At 45.8% G+C, this 24724-nt stretch overlaps 1 protein-coding gene across 3 annotated transcripts in view; it reads left to right on the forward strand.

Moving 5' to 3' along the window:
* TAFA5 (TAFA chemokine like family member 5) overlaps positions 1 to 24724 on the forward strand; it is a 324865-nt gene that overhangs the window by 263441 nt on the left and 36700 nt on the right. The window contains exon 4 of one of the 3 annotated variants that reach the window (XM_011754868.3): positions 19503 to 23133. The exons of 1 other annotated variant lie outside the window; for it this stretch is intronic. In XM_011754868.3, coding sequence (XP_011753170.2) covers positions 19503 to 19514 — 12 coding nt within the window. In that variant the 3' untranslated portion in view covers positions 19515 to 23133. Of the gene's footprint in view, positions 1 to 19502; positions 23371 to 24724 lie in introns of those variants that run through there. One more of the 3 variants, XM_011754870.3, reaches the window with a different exon arrangement.

A 24724-nucleotide genomic window follows, 5' to 3' on the forward strand; every position in this document is an offset into this window, starting at 1 on the left:
AAATTTAAAAAAAAATGCAAAGGAGCCTTTAAGAACGAGAACAAGGGGGAGCTCCCAGAGAGCAAGAGAGCCGGGAAATGCAACCCCAGCAGAGCAGGAGGAGGACTCAGGCCCAACACCGGACCCAGTGAATATCAGCTTCCTGTACAGCCATCTTCCCTCGAATGTCTCGGATTAATTCCCTCCTACTTCATCTCTCTCTTCAAATGCTCCCTGGACGTTACAACCCTCCCTGTCACATGGTCTAAATTCAACCCGATTTCTTGGTGTAAATTCCATTTGTGGCTTTTCAGGGAATGGCTCTTGCTCCAGCCTCTTGAATGTTGATGCCACGAGGATTCTCTTCTCCTTCCTTGTCTCTCTCTATCCAGCTTCAGAGAGGCCTTATGTCCTCAAGTCCTTCTTCTTCACCAGGAGATAAAGTCCTTGCGAGAAGGCACCACAGTGCCTTTGTCTTGCCAGAGCCTGGCGTTGATTTGTTAAGGGGAAGCTCCAGTGTTTATTGGAATAAACTTTCAACAGGCAAGGACTTAGGCGTTGTGGCTTTGTGCATGATGGGCGGGGTGCTGGGTTTTCAGGAAGATTCCATTTGAAGAGCCATAGGACAACTGGGTTCTGTGTCCCAAAATCTCAGAGCTGAGGCTCCCCGGAGGGGTGGCAGCAGCCCACTGACAGGGCTCTGGGTGAAGGAGGGTCAGCTGTGTGGGCAGCACGATGAGCTCCTCTGCAATCAGATGGTCTCCTGCCTGCCCAGTGTGTGGGATCCGGGAGGTTCCATGGGTGCATGTACCGTGGGGCAGACTGGCATGAGTGATGGAGCCGTATGGCATGGGGGCACCACCCTGGACCCTTGCAGACAATGAGCCAGGCATGTGAGGAGACAAGGTGGGACCACAGACCAGAAGGTGAGGGCCTAATTGTGGAGGAGTGTTTGGAGATGTGAGTGTCTGGTGCCAAGTGTTCCGCGGCAGATTGTCCTTGTGACAGCCACTTTGGCTCACACCTCCCTGTGTCGTCCCACACCGCCTGTGAGCTTGCATGGCTTCCTCGGTCCAATCAAACAATAGCAAATGTGATACAGGCAGACATTTTTACAGTCCTGGCTCATTAGCGTGTCCTCCTGCTGGATGGCCCTCGGGGCCCTGCCACCCAGTGAACCAGCCAGGGTGAGGCTGCATGAGGAAGGAACCCAGGAAGGGGCCAGCCACCCCCGCTCTCCCAGCGGGGCTGTCAAAAACCAGCCGGTTCCCGGCCCACCCACCAGTAGACGGCCATCAAGGAGCTCCCCAGGATCAACCAAAGAAACTCCCAGTCAAGCTCAGCCCCGATTGCAGACTCAGGGAACAAACACTGAGCACAGGATGTTTCCAGATGACTGATGGGCACTGAGAGCCAGACAGCAGCAGAGCAGTTGGAAAGTTCCGGGTAGAAAAAAATCAACCTTTTCCGAGTTAAAAGTGCACATCTGCAAAGATATACTTTTAACATGAGGGTAAAATAAAGATACTGGCAGAAAAATGAAACTGGAGAGAAAAAGATTCCCAAAAGGGTCTTACTCAAGGAAATACTGAAAAACGAGACAGAAAAAACAATATATCCTAGGTGGACTCTCGGAGGTTCAGGAAGGAATGAGCAGGGGAAGGTGAGGACGATGGGGCAGGAGATTCCACTCATGGGCAACGGCAGTGACGTCCCAACACGATTATCCAAAGCCGCCATTTGGAAGCACTGGAACTTGAACAAGGGCAGGAAGAAACTGCGAAGTGATTTCGGAAGGGATGCAGCCGTGCTGGGGAAGGACTGGCGGTTTGTGGCTTCTGGCTGCAGGCAGCTCCTAAAACCCCACCTGTAGTGACAGGAAAACCACCGGCTCTGCAGCTTCAGGGGGCAGACGACACAGAGCAGCTGGAAGTGCACGGAGAAGATCTGTAAGCAAGAAAGCACAGATGGGCTGAGACCTCAAGTCGGAGTCAAACTTTGCCCAGATCCCTGGCTGACTCCGCAAGCGAACGAGCTTGGGGGACCTGGAGGAATGAGGCGGAAATTAGACAGAAAAGGCTTCTGAAGATATTCAGAAGGATTCTGTGCCCTTGGCAGAGTTCACTCCCCAGCCTACATGGTCCCTGTGACTGAAAGAGGAAGTCGTTCTGCCTTAAAGAAGGAAGAAACTGAGGATGGCAGAGCAACTAAGAATTAAGGGGTAGTTTCAGCAGCAGGACACCTAGAGAGGGGGTGAGCCCCCATATCTGTACACTGCCCGGATACATAGCTGATCACTAAACCACACAGCTGTAGGATTAATACGTAGGACCAAGATGAAAAATAAACACAGTCACACCCTCCCTCTCTCTCACAAAACAGCAACAAGGAAGCCAAACCGAGGCCACCTGCAGCATTTTTTAGGGAAGACAGCTTTGAAAGCAGGAGGATTCGCTGCCTATGGTAACAAAGAAACAACGCTTAGAAGAATAAAAGACATTTCAGAGCATCTACGAAACATTACTTCCATTGGCAAGCCTCCCTCCAACGTGTACTAGACATGCAGAGAAATAATCAAATGTGGTCTGTACTCAGAAGAAAAAAATCAGGCATGGAAACCAACTCTGCGAAAGCTTTTATGCTGGATTTTGCAAAGACGTCAAAGGAGCTAATATAAATATGTATAAATCATTAAAGAAACGTGTGGTATTAATGTGTTAATAGGTAGAACATTTCAACAGAGAAATGAAAACTAGTTTTTAAAAATTGAAGTTCTGAGGTGAAAAATACAGTATCAGAAAATAAACTGAAAAATGTACCAGATGGATTCAATTAGCAGATCAGAAACAGCAGAAGAAAGAATCAGTGAACCTGAAGATAGATCCATAGAAATTGTCCAATCTGAGGAACAGATAGAAACTGATTGAGAAAAAATGTAAAAGCTTCGGCGACCTTTGGAACAACATCAGGGAGTCCAACATGGGTGAAATCAAAGCCCCAGAGAGAGAAAAGAGAAAATACAGTAGACAGTTTTAAAAAATTGAGGTAATAAGGCCAACACTTCCCAAACCGGCAAGAATATTTACAGAACTCTTCAGACCAACAAACCAAAGTAGGATAACCGTAAGAAACCACAACTAGATAATATGATAGTCAAATCTCTGAAAGACAAAGTGAGGACAGGAGAAATTCTTGAAAGCAGCAAGAGAAAAATGGCCCATTTCGTAGAGAGGAACAATGATATGATTAATGGCTGACTTTTCATCCAAAACAGCGGAGGCCAGAGATGTTGAGGAGACATGAAAGTGTGGAGGAAGGGAAATATCCATCATCCAGAGATTCTATATCTAGAAAAACTATTCTTCAAAGATGAAGGTGAAATAAAGACAAAATAAAAGTGAGAAAAAATTATTAATAGGATTTTACTGCAAGAAATGCTCAAGTATGATATAAAGATAGATACATGTGTACATAATCTTATAATTTCTATAGAATACACATGGCTATTTAAAACAAAAATTATAACACTGTATTGTAGGGTTTAAAATGGACAGAGGTTTAATATATCTCTGTATAACAGTGTGTGGCCCAAAGCATAGATGGTACAATAGAACATAGTCCCTTGAAAGTGTCCTACTTTGTTCAGAAATCATTTAATATTAATTAACTTTAAGGTGGTTGTGATGACGTGATATAATCCATAGCAGAACCACTAGAAAATACTGCAAAGAAATTTTACCTAAAAATGGAATTGAATGATACGCTTAAAACATTTCATGGCCACAAGCAAAGTAATAAAAGGAATAATATAGGAAGGAAAATGAGAAAATGGAAAAGAAATAGCAAAGTGGCACTTAAATCTAAACATATCAATAGTTAAATTAGAAATAACTCTACCAAAAATACAAAAAATTAGCTGGGCGTGGTGGCGGGTGCCTGTAGTCCCAGCTACTTGGGAGGCTGAGGCAGGAGAATAGCATGAACCTGGGAGGTGGAGCTTGCAGTGAGCTGAGATCGCACCACTGCACTCCAGCCTGGGCGACAGCGTGAGACTCCATCTCAATAAATAAACAAATAAATAAATAGATAAACACTCCAATAAAAACTCAAGAAATGATCAATGGGCTAAAATAAAAAGAACAAAATATGTGCTTTAAACACAAAAACTTTACTACAGATAAATTCAACACATAAGTTGAAAGTAAAAGGATAGCCAGGCACGGTGGCTCACACCTGTAATCCCAGCACTTTGGGAAGCTGAGGCAGGCCAGTCACCTAAGGTTGGGAGTTCGAGACCAGCCTGACCAATATGGAGAAACCCCGTCTCTACTAAAAATACAAAATTAGCCAGTTGTGGTGGCACATGCCTGTAATCCCAGCTACTCGGGAGGCTGAGGCAGGAGAATCGCTTGAACCCTGGAGGTGGAGGTTGCAGTGAACCAAGATGTTGCCATTGTACTCCATCCTGGGCAACAAGAGCGAAACTCCGTTTCAAAAAAAGAAAGTAAAAGAATAGAAAAGACATGTCATGAAAGCAGTAAGCATAAGAAATCTGGAGTGGATTTGTTGATATTAGATGCAATATACTTTTAGACAAGGAATATTAGTATAGACAAAAGGAACATTTAACTATAATAAAGCGTCAAGATAGCAGGAAAAAAACCATAAATGCATATGTGCCTGATAATAAAGGTCCAAAATACATGAAGCAAAAGCTGACAGAACTGAGGGGAAAAATCGACAATTTAACCATGATAAATGGAGATTTTATTTCTTCTCTGTTAGTAATCAATAGGACAAACAGATAGAAAATCGTTAAGTATGTAGAAGACTTGGACAACATCAGTCAATATCTAATCAACACTCACAGAAACAGCAAATAGAGCACCCCTAGGAATGGGACAGCTGAATCATGTGTGGTTATGCTTGTATTTTTTAAAATTGCCAAACTGTATTCCAAAGTGGTTGTAATAGATCTGATCAGTGTTCATTAACTGTAGCCATTGTAATAGATGTAAGGTGTGAACTCTACACAAGATCCTTCCAAGACATACTGAAGATGAACCAAAATAGAGCAAATATTAGACAATCAAGCAAATCTTTAAAAAATTTCAAAGACTGAAAATCAAATAGTATATGTTCTCTGATCACAAGAGAATTAAATTAGCAATCAATAAGAATATCTGAAAAATTCCCAAATTTGGAAATACCCAACTTGGTCAGAATAACCAAACCATGGGTTAAGAAAAAAAAAAAAGGAAATTTAAATTTTATATATTGAATTGAAAACATTTAAATATTTTTATTTGAATGATGACAAAAGGACAATTTATGAAAATCTCTGCAATGCTGCTAATGAAGTGCTTAAAGAAAATGTATAGCTTTAGAAGCTTCTATCGGAAAGGAGGAAAAAGTCTAGAATGGAATGGAAGCTTCCACCTTAAGGAGCTAGAAGAAGAGCAGAATGAACCCAAATAACAAAGAGCAGACACCAATGAGATAGAAAATAAATAAGTAATAGAGAAAATCAATGAAACCAAAAGCTCACTAAAAAAAAAATCTAAAAATTGGCTTTTTAGGGGTATGGTTAACATGTAACTAACTGCACACATTTAAAATGTACAACATGGTAAGTCTGATATATATACACCCTTGAAACCATCACCACTATCTTGATTTGCTTGAGCTGTAACAAAATACTAGACTGGATGATTTAAACAACAGGAATTCATTTCTCATAGTTCGGGAGGCTGGGAAGTCCAAGATCAAGGTGCTGGCCAACTTGGTTCCTGATGAGGGCGCTCTTGCTGGCTCACAGACGGCAGCCTCCTTGCTGTGTGCTCACATGGCCGTCCTTCCTTGATGTGTGCACACCGCATGAGAGCAAGCTCTCTAGTATCTCTTTTTATAAAGGCACTAATCCCATCAAACCAGGGCCCCACCCTCACAACCTCTTCTAACCCTAGTAACCTCCCAAAACCCCATCTCCAAACACAATCACATTGGGGGTTTGGGCTTCTACATATGAATTGTGGGGGCACATAAACATTTCATCCATAATAGCGGTAATCAATATAATGAACATATCTACCACTCCTCAACATATCCTCCTAACCCTCCTCACCCCACACCTGTCTCTTTTCTATTTCATTGATCTATGTTCTTACCTTTATTATTTTCTTCTTTCTGTAATACTGTGGGTTTACTCTACCCTTTTCCTAGCTCACTAAGGTGAAAACTTTTGTGTTTCATTTTATACTTTTCTTATTTTGTAAAACTCAACTTTCTAATCTGGAGATACATATAATAATATATAAATTATATATAATATATAAGAATATATACTATATAATTGTTATATAGTATACATTATAATATATAATTAATATTATAATATATAATTAATATATTAATATATAATTAATATAATATATATAATTGCATATATTTACATAGCTATTAAATATAATGATATATAGTTCCAGATGAAAGTTGAGTTTTATTTAAAAAAAGAATAAATAGAATAATAAATAAATAGAACACTCCAATAAAAACTCAGGAATTGACCAATATCAATCAACATCAAACAATATTATTTGAGGCCCTGGTGTGTGTGTATACGTACATGCAAATAATATTGTTTCATTTTAATGTTTCTTTTTGTTTTACTCTTCACTAGTGGAAATCTCCCAGAACTCCTTTCCTCCATCGCAGGCCAGAGTTCCAGCTGATTGCTGTGCACCTTTCCTTGACTGTGGTCCACACTCAGCAAAGCCACCAACAAGGAGAAACTCACTCCCTGGTCAATTGCTTCTCTAGGTTTTGGTGCCACTCCACAGTCTGCCTTCTTTTGGGTACTCATTAGTTTACTTAGGTTGTTGGGTTTTGCACTCCGTCCATTGTTTGTAGTTATTATAAGCAATAGGACCGTTCTGTGGAGGCTCACACTGCCGTACCAGAAGAGTAAACCCACAAAGTTTTGATATGTAGTGTCTATATTGTAAATCAGTTATGGATCCTTTTACATTTTAATTGTTTTAATTATTTTGACCCCAGGAGTTATTTAGTCATGGTGTTTCAATTTCTAAATATATGGGTGATTTTTAACTTGTCTTTTTGTTTTAAAATCTTGATTGCATGGCGGGCAGAGATCTTGTTCTGCACACACACACAGACACACAAAGAGATGCTCTTCAACTTAACATGGAGTTATGTCTCAGTAAACCCATTAAAAATTGAAAATATTGTAAGTCAAAAATACATTTAATAGTACATACACCTAATTTACTGAACATTGTAGCTTAGCCTAGCCTACCTTAAATATGGTCAGAATACTTACATTAGCCTACAGTTGTGCTAACTCATCTAAAAGAAAGTCCATTTTTGTAATAAAGTATTGTATGTCTTATATACTTTATTAAATGCTATACTGAAAGTGAAAATGGAATAGCTTTTGCACCATCGTAAAGTCAACAAAATCATTAGATGGAAGCATGGTAAGTCAGGGAGGGTCTGTATTTAGACATACACGGAGACTCTCTTTATGGCCGCATGCACCATTGATTTTTGTATATTTTTATGTGTATACTTGGAGAAAATATTCTTTATCTATTGGTTGCCTAACTCTAATTATGTCCCTGTAAGTTACCCTTGCAGGTTTTCCTCTGCTTGGCCTATACATAGAATGTGTTGAAATATCCCACTAGAATATTATTGTTTACATCTAGTTTATGGATTAGAGTATAGATATTGGATTACTTTTTCCCTGTCAGTCTATTAATTTCTTTCTGTATATGTTTGGAGGCTATTTTACTAAGAATAGGCATGGTAAATGTTGCTATATCTTATTGTTAAATTAAAATATTTGTATCTATGTCACAACCCTCTTCATGAAAAAGAATATTTTTGTCTTAAGGTTTATGGAATGTTATTAAGCTAGTCATCCCAGGTTTCTCTTGGTAAGCATTTTTCTGAAAGGTCATTTTTCCATCCTTCGACTTTTAGTCTTTGCAGGTCTGTAAGTTTGAGGAATGACTCTTCCAGTTAGCACATACTGAACATATACATTTTAATTTCAGTTTGTCTAGTTCCATAAAAAGTCGTGTAAGAATTTTGATGAGAATTGCATTGAATTTATGAATTAAAGTGGGACAACTGACATTTTAAAGATATTGAACATAATAGATCTCTGCCTTCATTTATGCCTTCACATAAATGAACATAATAGATCTTTGCCTTTATTTAGGTCTTCTCACTGTCCTTCAGCAACACTTTATTATTTTCTCTTTAACAGACTTTTGTACCTTAAGTTTGTGTTTCTTTTGTTTTTACACACAGAGACTTTGGGAAACTTTTAATAATTTGAGTAATATGGCTGTTGATGCAATGAAACTGGCAATAATGTCATTTTTTTCCTTTTTATACCTTTTATTTATTTCTCTTGTTTTACTCTACTGGATTCAAGTACCTTCTTGGCTTGTTCCAGATTTTAAAGGCTGAGTGTCTAGAGGTTGTGTCCTGGAGTATTGTGTTTGCTGTGAATTTTTGTAGATAACCTATATCAAGTTTTAAAAGTTCTTTCCCATTTATAGCTTTCTCAGAGCTTTTATTAAAAATTGAGTTAAATTTTTGAAATGTCCTTTTTTGTATCTATTTTAATAATTGTATGATTTTTATGTAGTGAATTATGGCATATGGTGTTAATGTATTCTTTTACTCCTAACAAAATCCAGTTTGGTCATGAGTGATTTTTTTAGTGGGTTACCACATTTGAATTGTTAATATTTTGAATGATTTTTAAAAATCTATCTCATAAATTATATCGACCTATAATTTTCCCTTTTTATACTGTCCTTCCCTGGCTTGGAATCAAAATTCAACTCACCTTATAAAATGAGTTCTTTCGTTTTTTATTGTCTGGAAAATTCTTTATGAAATTGGAATGATCTATTCATCAACTGGCTGGTAGAAGTCACCCATAAAACCACCCGTGCCTCTTTTTAAAATCGAACGTGTACTATGGGTAGGCTTTAAAATACAGAGCCAGTTTCCTCAGTGTTATAGGTCTATTTATGCTTGCTATTTCTTTTTGGGTCATCTTTCGAAGTTGTAATTTTTCCAGGAATGTTTTCAGGTTAACTAAGTCTTCACATTTATCAGTCTTCACATGTTTATTTGTAAAGTTCTCTTATGTTTGATGTCTTTACTATGAAATTTATCACGCATTCAGATTGTATATGAATGGTTTAAACAATAGCAAAAATGAAACACTCCTCCAACACCTGTATTAAGAATCAGATCCTGACAAGACTTTCGAAGTCCCCATGTCCTCAGACCACCCATCTCATAATTTTCTGTCCCCAGAGTTGCCATTGTTCTGAATTTGTACAAGTATGTTCTTATATTTCTTTGTGCATCCACAAACATTATATTATTTAGCTTAAAATGTGAGTATTAAGGACAAAACTAGCTTCCCAAGGAAAGAGTCGTGTTACAGCTGTTTAGATGAAGGCACTGGAGGAAGGCAAGTTAAGAGAGCTGGTAGGCCGAAGCACAGTCTCAGCCTCTTGGAGAGTTTACCGGAGCCTCCTGTGGAACTCCATGGAACCTGAAGACCTCTGCAGCTGGCTGGGGAGGGGTCAGGGGTGGAGATGAGGGCCGTGTCCTGACTCAGGGCTGCATGTCCCAGAGGAACACAGGCAGGGAAACACCGTCTCTGGCTTGCTGGGTCCTCCAGCTCTCAGGATTGGATCAAAGCAGAACAAGAGTGCAGGGTGGGACACAGGCCCTCTGCTGGCCCGAAATACAGGTCATGGAGAGAAGAGTGGAGAACTCACTGGCACACGGCCAAGGGAAGCCATAGCAAAGAGTCCATGGCACAATGGCGATGAGGTTGGGGTTCACCTGAAGGTGCTGTTTCTGGGGGTACGCGCCCATCTGGGCAGGTGAACTCCTGCGTGTGGTGAATAGCTGTCCCTGTCCCTACCAACATCTCTCACTGTCCTGCATCAGGCCAGGTGTCCCCTGGGTTCTGGAGCAGCCTCCCCACAGGTTGCCCTTCACTCAGTGGGGCACTTCCTCTGGAGCTTTGGAAAGAGTTCAAAGGAGGCAAGCATTTGGGATCCCACCCATCCAAAGTGGGTTGCATGTTCCTCAAATACATACTGATGGGTCTGGCTGGGTGAAGGATTTGCGTTTGGAAGCCACCTTCCTTCCAGCTTTTGAACATGGTGCTCCATTGGGTTACTGACTCCCGTGTTGCTATTGAGAAGCTCTAAGTCTTTTTGATTCCCAGTCCCTTTATCCAACTCTTGTCTATATGCAAGACTGTAGAATAGAGTCTGTGTTCTGGTTTGAAATTTCACCACAATGAATCTTGGTGTGGGTCTACTTTCATTCATGTGCTAGATTCTTTTTTTTTTTTTTTTTTAAAGCAGGGTCTCACTGTATTGCCCAGGCTGGAGTGCAGTGGTGCGATCCTAGGTCACTGCAGCCTTGACCTGGGCTAGTCAAGTGATCCTCCCACCTCAGCCTCCTGAGTAGCTGATGTACCACCATGTCTGACTAATCTTTTTTAATTTTTTGTAGAGACAGGATCTCAATATATCTCTTAGGCTGGTCTCAAACTCCTGGGCTCAAGTGGTCTGGCCACCTTGACCTACCAACCTGCTGGGATTACAGGTATGAGCCAGTGTGTGGGACCTCATGCTGGATTCTTATTGAGCGCTCTCTCTCTCTCTCTCTTTTTTTTCTTTTTCTTTTCTTTTTTTTTTTTTTTTTTGAGATGGAGTCTCATTCTGTCACCTAGGCTAGAGTGCAATGGCAGGATCATGGCTCACGGCAACCTCCGCCTCCTGGGTTCAAGTGATTCTCCTGCCTCAGCCTCCCAAGTAGCTGGGACTACAGGCATGCGCCACCACACCTGGCTAATTTTTGTATTTTTAGTAGTGACATGGTTTCACCACGTTGGCCAGGCTGGTCTCGAACTCCTGACCTCAGATGATCCACCTGCCTCGCCCTCCCAAAGTGCTGGGATTACAAGCCTGTGCTACTGTGCCAAGCCCTTACTGAGGCTTCTTGATCTATCATCTCATGTCCTTTCTTAGCCTTCTCCCCTGTAACTTTTCTTATTTGGATGTTGGGCCTTCTAAACTGATGTAATTTCATTTGTTAGTTTTTCATCTTTTTCTCTTTATCTCCGCTAACCTTTAGTAAGATTGTGAAATAGCCTCAGCTTTATCTTCCAGACTTCCTATAGAATTTTCGTTGGGGCTGCCATGTTTTTAATTTCCAACAGCTATTTTGCTACTGTTCTCTCATTGTTCCTCGTGTGTAGATAGCTTCTTGTTCTCCTTTATTATTGCAATATTTTTCTTATTTCTCTGGAGTATTAGATACCTTTCTGGAAAGTTTCTTCACTCTGTCAAGTCCCCGTTTTCTCCCAGTAAGTCTACTTTGATTCTGAGCTGTGGCCTCCATATTCATGTTGCAGGCCTTCCTTACGCTTGACCATCCTGGCTGGTTGAGAGCAGTGATCCCCAAAGCTGTTTGGAAGCTCTTCGTCTGTGGGCAAAATGCATTGACTTTTGATTTTACTGCCAGGTGGTTTGCAGGAGCCCAGCTTGTCAGTTTTTCTTTTATAGCTTTCTTTTCTTTTTTTGGAGATGGAGCATCGCTCTGTTGCCCAGTCTGGAGTGCAGTTCGGATCACTGCAAACCTCTGCCTCCTGGGTGAAAGCAATTCTCCTGCCTCAGGCTCCTGCGTAACTGGGACTACAGGCACATGCCACCACGCCCGGCTAATTTTTTTTTTTTTGTATTTTAGTAGAGACGGGGTTTCACCATGTTGCCCAGGCTGGTCTCGAACTCTTGAGCTCAGTCAATCTGCCCACCTTGGCCTCCCAAAGTGCTGGGATTACAGGTGTGAGCCACTGCGCCCGGCATTTTTTTAGAGCTTTCATCTGCAGCTTTGTCCGATTATCTAAATACAAGCATCATACAGCTCACGCTACTGTGCATTCTTTAAACCAAAGTTAATTTTCAAGTTTGTTTTAAATGTTTTAACGTAGAGGATGTTTAGTTGAAATTTCTATTAGATGATTGTAGATTGACATGCGGTTGTAGGAAATTATACAGAGAGAGCCCATGTACCCTCCCCCCCATCCCCAGTACAAACGCTGTGTAAAACTCTAATACAGTAGCACAGCCCAGCCCAGTGACAGAAGCCACTGAACTGATTAAGTTTTCCTCAGTTTTACCTGTGCTCATTTGTGTGTGCACGTGTGTGTGTGTGCGCGCAGTGAGTTCTATACCATTTTATCCTCTTTGTAGGTTCGTGTACCCACCACCAGAGTCAAAATACCAAACAATTCCAACCCCACAGAGATCCCATCGATGACCCTCCTCTGTCATAGCTACTCCCCTCCCACTCCTCCTCCCCTTCAACCTGGGCAACCACGATTATTCTCTTCTCCATTTCTAAAACTCTGTCATTTACAAAATTGTATGTAAGTAGAATCATCCACTATGTAACCTTTAGAGATTGACTTTCTGTGCATCACACAATTTCCTGGAGATTCACCCAGTCTGTCGCCTGTATTAACAGCATGTTTCTTTATATTGCTAAGTGGCGTTCCATGGTATGGACGTACCACAGTCTGTTTAACCATTTCATTAATAACTGTGTGTGTTGCTAACTTATCTGTGTGTCATTAGCTTACAATGTAGTTATGTTCATAAAACATATTCTGTTTAATGGTAATACTTTATTTGGAACTATGTCGAGATATGACTTATGTTCTAATACAGGTAAATTTTCATGAGTGTTCCATGTATACATAGAATATCCTGCAATTTTGAGGTACAGAATTCTATAGTCTATATTTTCATCTGATCTATTTGTTAATTGTGTTGTTTCCATCTTTTTTATGCTTATAAATAGTTTTGCTGTCTTGATTTACTAAGAAAGCTCTATGAAAATCTTCCAGTATGGGGATGGATGTATCTACTTCTCCTTGCAGTTCTATTAACTTTGGCATTACAAAGTTTGAAACTATACCATGTGCATGCAAAATGTTCTTCTTATGGATTTGTCTTTTTTATTGTAAAATAGCCTTCCTCACCCCTAGAACGTTCATTCTGCTTTGAATATAGCTACACCAAGGCAGCTTTGGTTTTCATTTGCTTCCAAGGCTCTGTCCTCTTTACTTTCAATGTTTTTTTGTTATATTTTAGGTATGTTACATACTTAGTATATGACCATTTTTTAAAAAAAGAAATCTTTGTACTTGCTATAACTGGTTATATTTGAATATTATCTATGTATATACAGCTTTATGATATTTTTTTCTGCCTTATCTGAGTTTCTTTGCTTTCTCCCCCTCCTTGCTTTTTATCAAAAGCATGTTTTCTCTGTCTCTGTCTTCCTCTCTCTCTCTTTCTCTCCCTGTCTGAGTGAATTTAATGTGGGAAGAGCCAGCACTTAGGCCAAATGACTACTGGGACAGAGGGGTTACCGGAAGCGGGAAAATAAAAGTGATGGATAAAGCAGCCACCTTGAGAGGGGCAGCGACCTTCTGTCAGTGGACACAGCAGCTCCAGGGACATTACAGGAGTGAACCTGGGGAGGGAAATCCCTCACCTCACTCTCTTCCATCTCTTTGATCTCTCGTTGGGTCTCCCCCTTGGCCAAATCTTGCTACAAACCAGGGGGCTGGAGGGCCTGGGATCAGCATGCACTGTGCAGTACTGCTGGCTCCATCATGATCCTCACATACGTTACTGGCCATCTTTATGTTCTTATACAATACAATCATCCATCTTTTATGTGACTTGTGCGCTTTACACCACAACTGCTGACCTCCTGTACTAAGAATGATGATGAAATCTGCTTATTCAGCCTCCAGCTTGCCTTTCTCATCTACCCACTGCTTAGTTATGTAATTCTTTCTACATTGCTAGGGCTTAGAATAGTTATTACTCCATAACCATCATTTCCACAGTCTTAACCTTAGTATTAACTTACAAATCTTCATATAAACCTCATGACCAATTTATTTCCCATAGACTCTTTCTTAAGCTCTTAGCTGGGTGGCTTTTGTCTGTTAGCAATGTCTTCAAGAAAGTTTATGGGACTTCTTGCATATACATATATATATATATATATATATATATATATATATATATATAAATTAATCTCTTTATACTGAAATAATAGTTTAGCAAGGTATAAAATTATTGAATGACTTTTTTTCATTGAAGTCTTTATGGATACTACTTCACACACTTCTGATATCGGAGGTTTCCTATGGAAAAGTCATTTGACAGCTTTAGAGGTGTGAATTCCCTCAGTATTATTTCTGTATCTTTCAAGACCAGTCATTTCATTTCCTCTTCTTCAGGGCTAACAGTTATATATATATTTTGGAAATCTTCCTTGTCTTTTATTGCTATTGTATTTTTCTTATATTTGGAAACTAAAATTATTTCATTTGCTCAAGATTTTTAAGCCTTTTTTTCCCCTGGGTATGGCTGTTCCAGCCTTATGATGCTTCAAATACAGCCTTCTCTGTGATGGCGTTCTTGATCTTTGTCATTTCCTCCCAAGGTCTGGCAAATTATTTTTACCCTTTTCTTCTGTTATAGTATTGCCCCCATGAGCTCTTGTGTCTCTGCTTTTAAGGCTTTGATTTCCTGACTTTATAACTTAAAAAAAAAAAAAACCCATCATCTTCAAGTCCATGTGATACCATTTTTTCCTTCATAAGATTTTTCAGTCCTCTCCCTGGCCAAATTTTTCTGTAGTATATTTTTAGTTTCCTCCTCTACATTATTCCTGTTTTTTCTTGTTATTTTTACTTGTGTTTGAATGAGCAGAGCTATTTTCAGGCCAGGTATCTGTAGAAAGACAGTGCGGAGAAGGGGCCCAAAGTGTGTACTTGTCCACACGTCTTCTCTCTGGCCCCCAGTTCAGCGCTGAGCAATACAGAGTGTGTGTCTGTGTCTGTGCTGACAGACATGTTGTATTCCATATGAGACTGGTCTGGTCTTAGCTTCCATACGTTGTATCAGCAGTCCAAAGCTGCTTCCTGCCCACACTACTCCTTTTTTCCATCACACGTGGGACCCACTGTCTCCTGCAAAGATGGCAGGTCATGCATTCTTCGTTCCCTCCCAGCTTCATGGCCCTTCGCGGTGTCACTGGTTTTCGGGAGTCCCCTGTAGCCTGTGCCCACACCTCTTCCTGTTGTTTTACACATACAGCTGTGGGTTCCGGCCCCCAGAGTGAGCCAGCTGCTTTGGAAACCAAGTGAGTTTGGCTGATTCTCTTGAGGCCTGTGGAAGTGACCCCGGCTTCTCTGCCCCATCTAATCATGACCCCTTAGCATTTTGATTTTACAAGTATATTAAAGTCCAGAGTAAGAAATGGCCCTCACTGCAGGCGGCTGCTGTTTCCGACGTTTCATTCTCCTGGTTTTCACTGGCATCAGGAGAGGACAGACAGCACGTCGTCATGGTGGTTCACAGCGCGGCACATTTCTGACAAGCTCTTCTGTGTCTCAGGGAGGAGAAGCTACCTGAGCAGGGTCTCACAGAGCTCGGGATTAGGGAGCTGAGAACCCAGAGCTGCCCTTCCCATGCCTGTTATGGGTACCAAGGATGTAGCACTCATTACACAGACCCAAACAAGGCCTTTCCTGAAGTTACCATGTAAACTATGTTAGATGCAAAAGGCACCATGGGAAAAGTGAAACAGGCAAGGAGGGGTGTCAGGGTGGAGTGCTGGGTTTGGGGGTGCTGGGTCGAGGGTTCTGTTTCTAGTGGGAGGCCAGGGAAGGCCACACAGGTTATGGGTGTTCAAACAAAGACCTGGAGGAGGCGAGGAAGAGTCCTGAGTGCAGCTGGGGAAGGAGGTGGCTGCAGCTGCAGAGGCCTCAGCAGGGGGCCTTCTTCATGCTCCAGGCACAGGAGGAGAGGGAAGTGGAGGGATGCGGGGCCCTAGGGAGGAGTGGCAGGAGGTAAGGTCAGAGAGCGATGGGAGTGGAGACTCTGGAGGGTTCAGGCCCTGAGAGACTCTGCTGTTCCTCCAGGAGCAGGGCCACTGCAGGGCCTGAGCAGAGAAGGACATGCTGCCACCCAGAAGATGCGGCTCCCCTGGCTGCTGCGGGGTCATCGGCCGTTGGGGAGGCAAGGGCAGAGGTAGGGAGGCAGGGGGAGCTGGGACCAGCACGGTGGCAGGGGGTGGGGCTAACACGTACGTGTCAAATGTCCTGGAAGCCTATTCCCTGAGACCAGACCTTGCCAGGGACACCAGCCCACCAGGGACGCAAAGCCCATGAAAGACAGATAAAGGGAGCCGCTCCCTGAGCCGGGAAGCTACACACGGGAGATTAATCCATCCATTTCTGCGGTGAGGTGCCCACTTCTCACGCGTGGGTAACTGATGTAGAATCATTAAATGGACCATTTGCCTTTATTTTCCTGTAACCTTGGACCTTGCAAAACTCTGAGCAACTTACTTGAAATTTAACCGAACATCAGCAGAGAGTCTGACTCGACAGTTGCCGCTGACCCCGCGAGTCCGGGCTGGCCCATTCAGCCCTTGCTGTCGAGTTCTGCAAGACCCACAGCCAGGACCATTGTACCCACCACCTTCCCTTCTCGCTTCTAAGACAACAGAGGAGATCCCATCCTGCCTGCCTGGCCGGGCTGGCGTGCACAGCGTGGCTGGACTCGTTGCTCATTTCCCTTAAACCCCATGACACCCTTCCAAGCAGGCCCCACTCAGATCCCTGTGTTTGAGAGGAGAAACAGGTTTCAAGAGATGCCCTGATCCTCACGGGGCCCGGCAGCGGCGGGGAGCAGCGGCGGATCTGCCGCCAGGCTGCCCGACTGCAGGGCCTGGGTCTTTACACCCACAGAGCCTTCACATAGCGGGTGCAGCCCGCACCGTCTCCCGAGGGAACAGGGGCTGGCAGCAAAACTCCACATTGGCCTGAACGACCACGTAGCCACCAGGACCCGCTGGGATTTGAGAAGCAAAAGAAAGAAGAAAATATGAAAAAATCAACCTTTTTGAGCCAAAGCAGAATCAGTTTACTGAGGGTTAGGCTGAGCTCGAAGGAGATGCAGTGCAGGTTTGCGGGCTGGCCCAGACTCCCGAAACAAAGCACCATAGCCCAGACCGGCAGCAAACACAACAGACGTTGGTTCTTGCAGGCTCTGCAGGCTGGAAGTTCCAGATCAAGGTGTGGCCCGGGCTGGTTCCTCCTGAGGCCTCTCCTCGGGTTTAAGGTGGCGTCTTCTCCCTGAGTCCTCTCTTGGGCGTCACTCTGTGCCTGTCTGCGTCCTCCTGTCTTCTTCTTTTTTTTTTTTTTTTGAGACGGAGTCTCGCTCTGTCTCCCAGGCTGGAGTGCAGTGGCCGGATCTCAGCTCACTGCAAGCTCCGCCTCCCGGGTTCCCGCCATTCTCCTGCCTCAGCCTCCCGAGTAGCTGGGACTACAGGCGCCTGCCACCTCGCCAGGCTAGTTTTTTGTATTTTTTTTAGTAGAGACGGGGTTTCACCGTGTTAGCCAGGATGGTCTCGAGCTCCTGACCTCATGATCCGCCCGTCTCGGCCTCCCAAAGTGCTGGGATTACAGGCTTGAGCCACCGCGCCCGGCCCCCTGTCTTCTACAATGACTCTTTTTCCGGAGTCCTGTTGGATTAGGGCCCGCCCGTATAACTTCCTTTTAACTTCATCATTTCTGTAGAGGCCTTCTCTCCGAATACAGCCTCCTTCTGAGGCATTGGGGGTTAGGGCTTCCACACGTGGACTTTGGGGGTGCAGTCCAGCCCCGACAGTGGGTTTGTGAAAGGAGGGCCACAGTCACCAACACTGCTGCCCTGGAGGTGACGGGACCCAGGGGCACGGGCTCTCCACTGAGTCCTGAGCGGAAACCGGGTCCCAGCCTTCAGTTGGTTTCGGACACATGGACCTGGCTGGGACAGCATGGCTTGAGCAGCTTAATTCACTGGATGGCTTCTGTCCTAGGCTGGCTCTGGGTCCCTGAGATGAGAGGGCAGAGTTCTCTCTTAACAGGCTGGCCTCGTGCAGGCAGAAATCACATACACTGGGGGTTGGGACAGAGCAAGACACACAGTTCTGGAACCCAGGGTGGTGGCTCCGCCCTGCGCCCCTGCGCTGGGGAAAAGTGCCTGCCTTGGACCCTATGAAGACAGTGGAGCCCCGTGTACAGGCCTCTGTCCGTTCGCCCTTTGTCGTGGCTTTAATATTTTTCCAAAATGAAAGTGGTTTTGTTTTGATGACAACAGCAATCATAGCAAGCCTGAACCCAGGACTGAACTCACAGCAGGCCCGGCTGAGCCCCGTAATGGAAGCGGCTCATTGAATCCCCCGTGAGGACCCCAGGCCCAGAGTCCCCTGGGAACGGGACAGTGGCTGTGGCTGTCAGGCGAAGCTTTCCAACATGAGACCACGCTGCTGTCTCTCTCCCACTGGCTTACGCCATTCCAAAATAATGTAATTATTTAAACAATACATGTTCGAATGTGTAAGCGTTCTGTAAAGTGCAGAGGGGAAAACTGAGTTAAGCCCGATGCAGCTCCATTGGGAACTGGTCTGACCTTTTCCAGGGAGGAGGGGGCTGTGCTCACGGTGCGGGTGGGACCCCCCGTAACCTGGGGTGCACCCCAGCAGCTCACCCCCATCCTGTGGGACCCACAGCACAGCGGTCTCAGCAACACGTCTCATTACAGCCCCCAGGGGGAGCAAGCCAAAGGCACCTCAGCAGCAAAACGAATCAACGGACTGTGGTAAGTTCAGTGACAGGAATGAAGGAATCCCAGATCTAGGAGAAGCAGGATGAATCCCTAAACCTGCGATGCTGCGTGGAGGAAGGCAGGCAGCAGAAAGGGACGTGAAATATGCCTCCCTTTTTATAAAGTTCACAGAGACTAACCTGTGCTTTGCTTTGCAGGGATGTAGACATGGCAGTGAAACGAAAACGAAAAACAAGGAATGTATGGCCAGAAAATGACAGAGACTGGTTATCTCTAGAAACAGGAAGGGGCCGTGCTTGGGGAGGGGGAGGAGAGATGCATGATGGGGATGGGGCATCCTCACCCCCAAATCGCACCCTCCTGAAGCCACACAGCAGCCTGAGGATGTATTCAGGGCTGCTCTGAGCTCTGGGGTCCCCGGGGACTGGGGGTTAGGACCCAGACCCACCTGCTCACTGTGGGCCCCAGGGTTGGGTGAGCCCCGGAACCTCCTGTCTGTGAAGTGGCGCTGCAGTGCTGCGTCACTCATGGGTTTGCTCTGGAGGCTAAAGGGATTCTCCGCGTTCAGGGCTGGGTGCGTAGCAGGACGACTGTTACCTGTAATGGCCATCGAGCGTGAGTTGAATTCCGTCCCCCGAAAGATACGTCCACGTCCCGACCCCCAGTACCTGTGAATGGGACCTTCTTTGGAAATAGAGTATTTGCAGATGTGATCAAGTTAACATTGCAATCATTCTGGATTAGGTTAGTTCCTAAATCCAATGGCTGATGTCCTTACACGAAGAGGAAAATTTGGAAATTTTCCTCGTAGAAGGAGGCTTGACGACGGAGACAGAGATCGGAGTGGCGCAGCCACGCGCCAGGAAAGGCCTGCAGCCACCAGGAGCTGCGAGAGGAAGAAAGATCCTGCCCAGAACCTTCAGCAAGAGGAAGGCCTGCCCATCGCCAGACACAGGATCTCTGGTGTCAGGTCCCCTGGTTTGTGGGAACTTGTTACAGTGATTGTTGGAGATTAATACATTGTCTTTCTGTACTTGCTTCTTATGGGCAAAAACCTTAGGTGGCTTATTTCTGCTGGAAGCTTCAGCATCTAGAATTTTCTAGGCACATAGTAGTCATTCCACTAACACTTGTATGAATGGGGAGTTCTATGCAGAGGGTTCTGGACCCTGCTCTCTTCATGAACCCTGTATTACTAAGCCTTTGTTCCATGTCGATAAATAGCAATGTGCCCTGTTCTTTAGGATATGGCAGAGGAGGCGGCCCTCCAAGAACGGCATGCCCTCCTCTTGCTCACACTGGTGGGCCCCTTTCTTGTTGTGATGACTGATGCCGTGATGAGTACACTAGCGTGTCACCCTTGCCATCTCACTTAATCATTTCTTTATGATAAACGCGTGGCAGCAGCATTGTTAGGTGAAGGGATGTAAAAAGTCTCCACATTTTAGCATGTGCTGCAGGTTGCTAAATCCCCCTCCAGGAAAGCGGAAGCTTTTGACAAGCCCACCAGCTGGAGGGGAGAGTGCCCAACTTTTCCCACACTGGTACCCAAACCAGGGATTATCGTTCTTTTTAATCTTTGCCAATTTGCTAAACAGAGAAAGGTATCAACCTCTTTGTTGCTTTAATTTGCATGTCTTTGATTACTATTGAGTTTGAACATCTTTTCATATGTTTATTGGCCATTTATGTAAATACAGTCTTAACAGTTATGCAGCCATTTAAAATGCCAGGCACTGAGAACAGAGGGCAGGGGTGGGAGGAAGAGAGAGGCTCCAGCCCAGGGCTGTGGCCAGGCAGCCCCTGCAGGATGCCTCCGGCCCCTGGGTTCCCCACTTCCTCTGTGCTCTCAGACAGGCCTCCCTCTGGGGTACACAGTCCTCAGGATGCAGGACGGTGGCTTGGCAAGATCTCGGCTCCAGGAAATTTGCATTTCAAAAGGGAACTCTGTTCCAGACCAGAGAATTAAAGACTGCAACCTGAACAGCTCGGCCTTTACAGCCAAGCCAACCATCAACAAATACGGAGGCCAACAGCTTGGTCAACTCTGGAATATGCCTGCACCCACTCTCTTCCACTAGAGGGCACACTTCTGGGGTGGAAGCGCGGAGACTCTGCCCAACCCTGGACTTCCCTCCCGGGCAGGACACATTTCGCACATTTGACAAGGGGATGGACCCATAAGTGAAACCCCCAAGGTGCCTATGGCCTGTCACCTCCTGCCCCACTCTTGGAGGCTGCAGGGCTGCGGGTACTGGTCAGCTCCCGGCCAGCAGGACCGTGCCTTCCAGGTGTCCACCTCTGGACATGCCCCACTGCTCCAGGCCACCTTTTGCCCTCCCCAAAGCTTCCCTCACCCCAAACCATCTCCAAGGTCAACTCCAGAAAAATCTAGCCCATCTGAGTTTAATGTGCTACTCTGTTTCTTCATTTCTCATTTTACAGGCTAAATCATTCTACTTTATCCGTTTTATTTTCTGATTAGTCACACAGAGCTCATTAAATGGAAGATAGAGCTTTTCATAAAATATGTAGAGGAATCTTGGATTATTAATTTCAAAATTAAAAAAATAATAATCCCGGCAATGAAATGCACTGTCTGTTCATAAAACTCGTCAAGTGTCCAAGGATGGAAGGTTTGCAACAGAGGGGACCCAGAGGACAGGTCTCTCTGGAACTGACGGCGACTGGCCTGCTGAGCCCTTGGGCCGTTCCAGAGCTGGGGCGTGGCTGGCTTGTGGACCTTGCTCTAGATAAGGGAACTTGAAGGCTCCAGGTACAAGTCAGATCCTACTAGCTGCATTGAGATATTTCCAGGGACATCAGTCATGAGCAGCTCACAACACCCTGGTTAAACCAATATCCAGCTTCAGACCAAAGTGCAGGCGTAGCGGGTGGTTTTCAAAATTCCCTGTGCTGGAGAATCAACAGGAAGTCTGATAAAACACCAAGCCCAGGGCCCTGACTCCAGTACCTCCCATTCCCTGAGCCTGCAGGAGCCTGGAACTCTGCATCTGCAAGGGGCCTCCAGGCCGTGACCATGCAGGTGGCCCGTCTGTGGCCTGGATTTTTGGAAAAGATGGGGTGGGGAATGTAAATGATTAATATAATTTTTGATGTTGTGAAAATATCTAGAAAACGCAAATAATCAAGCAGATAACAGCCAGGAAGGGACAGCGGGCCAGGGCCTGTGTCCCAGTCGACCCATGGCACCGTCTCCCTGGCCTCCTTTGGGGTGTGGAGTGGCTCCACCACAGACCACAGATCAGAAAAGAGCCCGGGGCTGTGTGGGATGTCCCAAGGTGCTAACTGTGACTTGCTTAAGAGACAGGATTTCCTGATTTTTGGAACTTTTTATCTTCACACCATGAAGAATTTAAGGGTAGTTCACTCGTGGATCAGGAAACAGGATGTGTGTGCACAAGAGGCAGACAGACAGACAGAGGGGGGACATGTGGAGTGCACTGGAACCACCAGAACCCCCAGGAAGGCGGCACCAGAGTTATTGGCATTATTTGTGCAACTCTTCTTCATGCTTCAAATTGTTTCAAAATAAGAATGAGCTGAGCAAATCAACTCGGCAGGGCACGTTTTGTGCTGGGAAGACATGGGACATGGGGTGGCCACACAGTTTAGCTTCCAGGTCGCTCCCAGTACAGGGCTGATGGTCCCCTTGACCCCCAGAACTCCTCTCCCTCTGACTGGGAACTTCCCCCTGGGTGGTCTGCAGAAGGACCCTTCTCAGCTGACATCTGCAGCCCCCTCCTGCTCTCTGCAGCCTGCTATGGACTGAATTACGTGCCCCAAATCCATAGGTTGAAGCCCTAGCCCCTGGTGTGACTGTATTTGGAGATGGGGCCTGTGAGGAGGTGATTAGGGTTAAATGAGGTTGTAGGAGAGAGGGCCTGATCCCACAGGACTGGCGGCCTCATGAGAAGAGGCCCCGGAGGGCTCCCTCTCTGCTGCATGAGGACACCGTGAGAAGGTGGTTGTCTGCCCCCAGGAAGAGCCCTCCCCAGGCACCAGCCCTGCCAACACCTTACTCTCGGACTCCCAGCCTCCAGGGCTGTGTGGACCTCAGGGCTGCTGTGTCGGCCTCGTGGGCTGTGGGTTCCTTTAAAGCTGAATGTGGCCGAGCTAATGGCGATGGTGCCTGTGAGCCCCCCCGGGATTTAGTCCTGGGTCCCTTTCCCTTCTCACTCTGCTCCCCAATTCTCACCCTGGAGCATGGACAGCAGGAGCATGAAGGGCCTTTGGGGGCTGCAGTGGTTTGAAGGAGTCCCCGCAAAAGCCTGAGTTGGACACCCGACCCCAGTGCGGCCATCCTGTGAGGTGGGGCTTTTGTGACTTAATGCATTTCTGTTTATTAAAAATTGGCTGCGCGTGGAGGCTCACACCTGGAATCCCAGCAGTTTGGCCGAGGCGGGTGGATCATCTGAGGTCAGGAGTTTGAGACCAGCCTGGCCAACATGGCAAAACCCCGTCTCTACTAAAAATACAAAAATTAGCCCGGCGTGGTGGTGGACACCTGTAATCTCAGCTACTCCGGAGGCTGAGGCAGGAGAATCGTTTGAACCAGGGAGGCAGAGGGTGCGCCACTGCACTCCAGCCTCAGCAACAGAGCGAGACTCTGCCTCAAAAAAGAGAAATAAAATAAATAAATAAATAAATAAATAAATAAAAAGTACCCAGTCTGTGGCATTTTGTCGTAGCAGTACAAACGGATGGGCCAGGGATCCCCTGAAAGTGTAAACAAAATGGGGGTGTCACGGCGTGGAGCTGACGGCGTTTGCCACATTCTTCAGGCCCCTTCGCCACACACCTGAGGGCCAACCTCTCAGGGACGTCACTCTCCTGCTGCAAACATCACAGACCCAAGGGAGCCTCAACTCAGTTCCAAGGAATTCCAAACAGCTCCCCGCTTACCCTACCCTCGCCCGGCCATCTGCGATCCCATGTCCCAGGTTGGGTGCTGGAGCCACCGTGAGCCTTTTCGGAGCTTATCGGCACCCAGCGTATGCCCCCCCTGAGATGCTCCTGAGAGACGGGCCTCAGCCCAGCCTTCTTTCCTCTCTCCTGTCTGCTGAGGGATCCCTGCGTCTGGGTCACCATGTGACATCCACTCAGCGTCTGTCCTATCCTCACAGAGCCACCCTCTGGGGGGACACAGTTATAGTGAAGGCTGGTCTGCAGGGAGGGCAGGGCTGCCTAGCAGATGGGGGAGGCCTCTGGAAGGAAGCCCCTCCCAGACGAAGGCTCAAAAACAGCAGCCCACTGGCAAAGAGGGGACAGTGAGCCAGGCAGGGGCTGGGGGTGCAGGAGCCGCCACTTGTGAGGCAGGCTGAGGCCCCAGGGGTCTGGCTGGTTGAGGGCAAGGTCCCAGGAGGGAGGAGGGGCTCGCTGACCACAGGTCCTAAGCCCTGTCCCTGAAGCGGCACCTGCTCCTGCCTCACTACGGACAAGGGATTTGAGTTTCCTCCAAACAGACTCACAGCCTCGGGGCTGGCAAGGTCCTTTCCACCTGTGGTTTTTCTGGCTGCTCACTCAGCAAGGCTCACGTGCAAGGGCAGGTGGCCTGGGTAGTCATGGGGTTTCAGTTGTTCTGGGCACCACTGAGTGAGACCAGGGCCCCTGTGGGTTTCCAGCTCCCATGCTCCCCCAGCCCTGGCCCCTTTGGTGTCCACCCTGTGGCGGGCTGTCCCTGAACATGCCCCATCTCCCTTTATCTGACGCTCCTGGAGGGCAGGGCTGAGCCTGCATCCTCTGGGCCCGGGTTCCCAGGTCCGGCTTGGGGTTCTGTGTGTGCTGGAGATTCAGAGGGGCATATATTTATTTGACATGCTGATTTCAACTCCTTTGGATACACACTAAAACTAAGATTGCTGGATCATACAGTAGTTCTATTTTTAGGTTTTTGAGGAAGCCCCATACAGTCGTCCATAATAGCTGTGCTAATTTACATTCCC

The sequence above is a fragment of the Macaca nemestrina genome, chromosome 15, assembly GCF_043159975.1.
Source record: "Macaca nemestrina isolate mMacNem1 chromosome 15, mMacNem.hap1, whole genome shotgun sequence".
Lineage (NCBI taxonomy): Eukaryota > Metazoa > Chordata > Mammalia > Primates > Cercopithecidae > Macaca > Macaca nemestrina.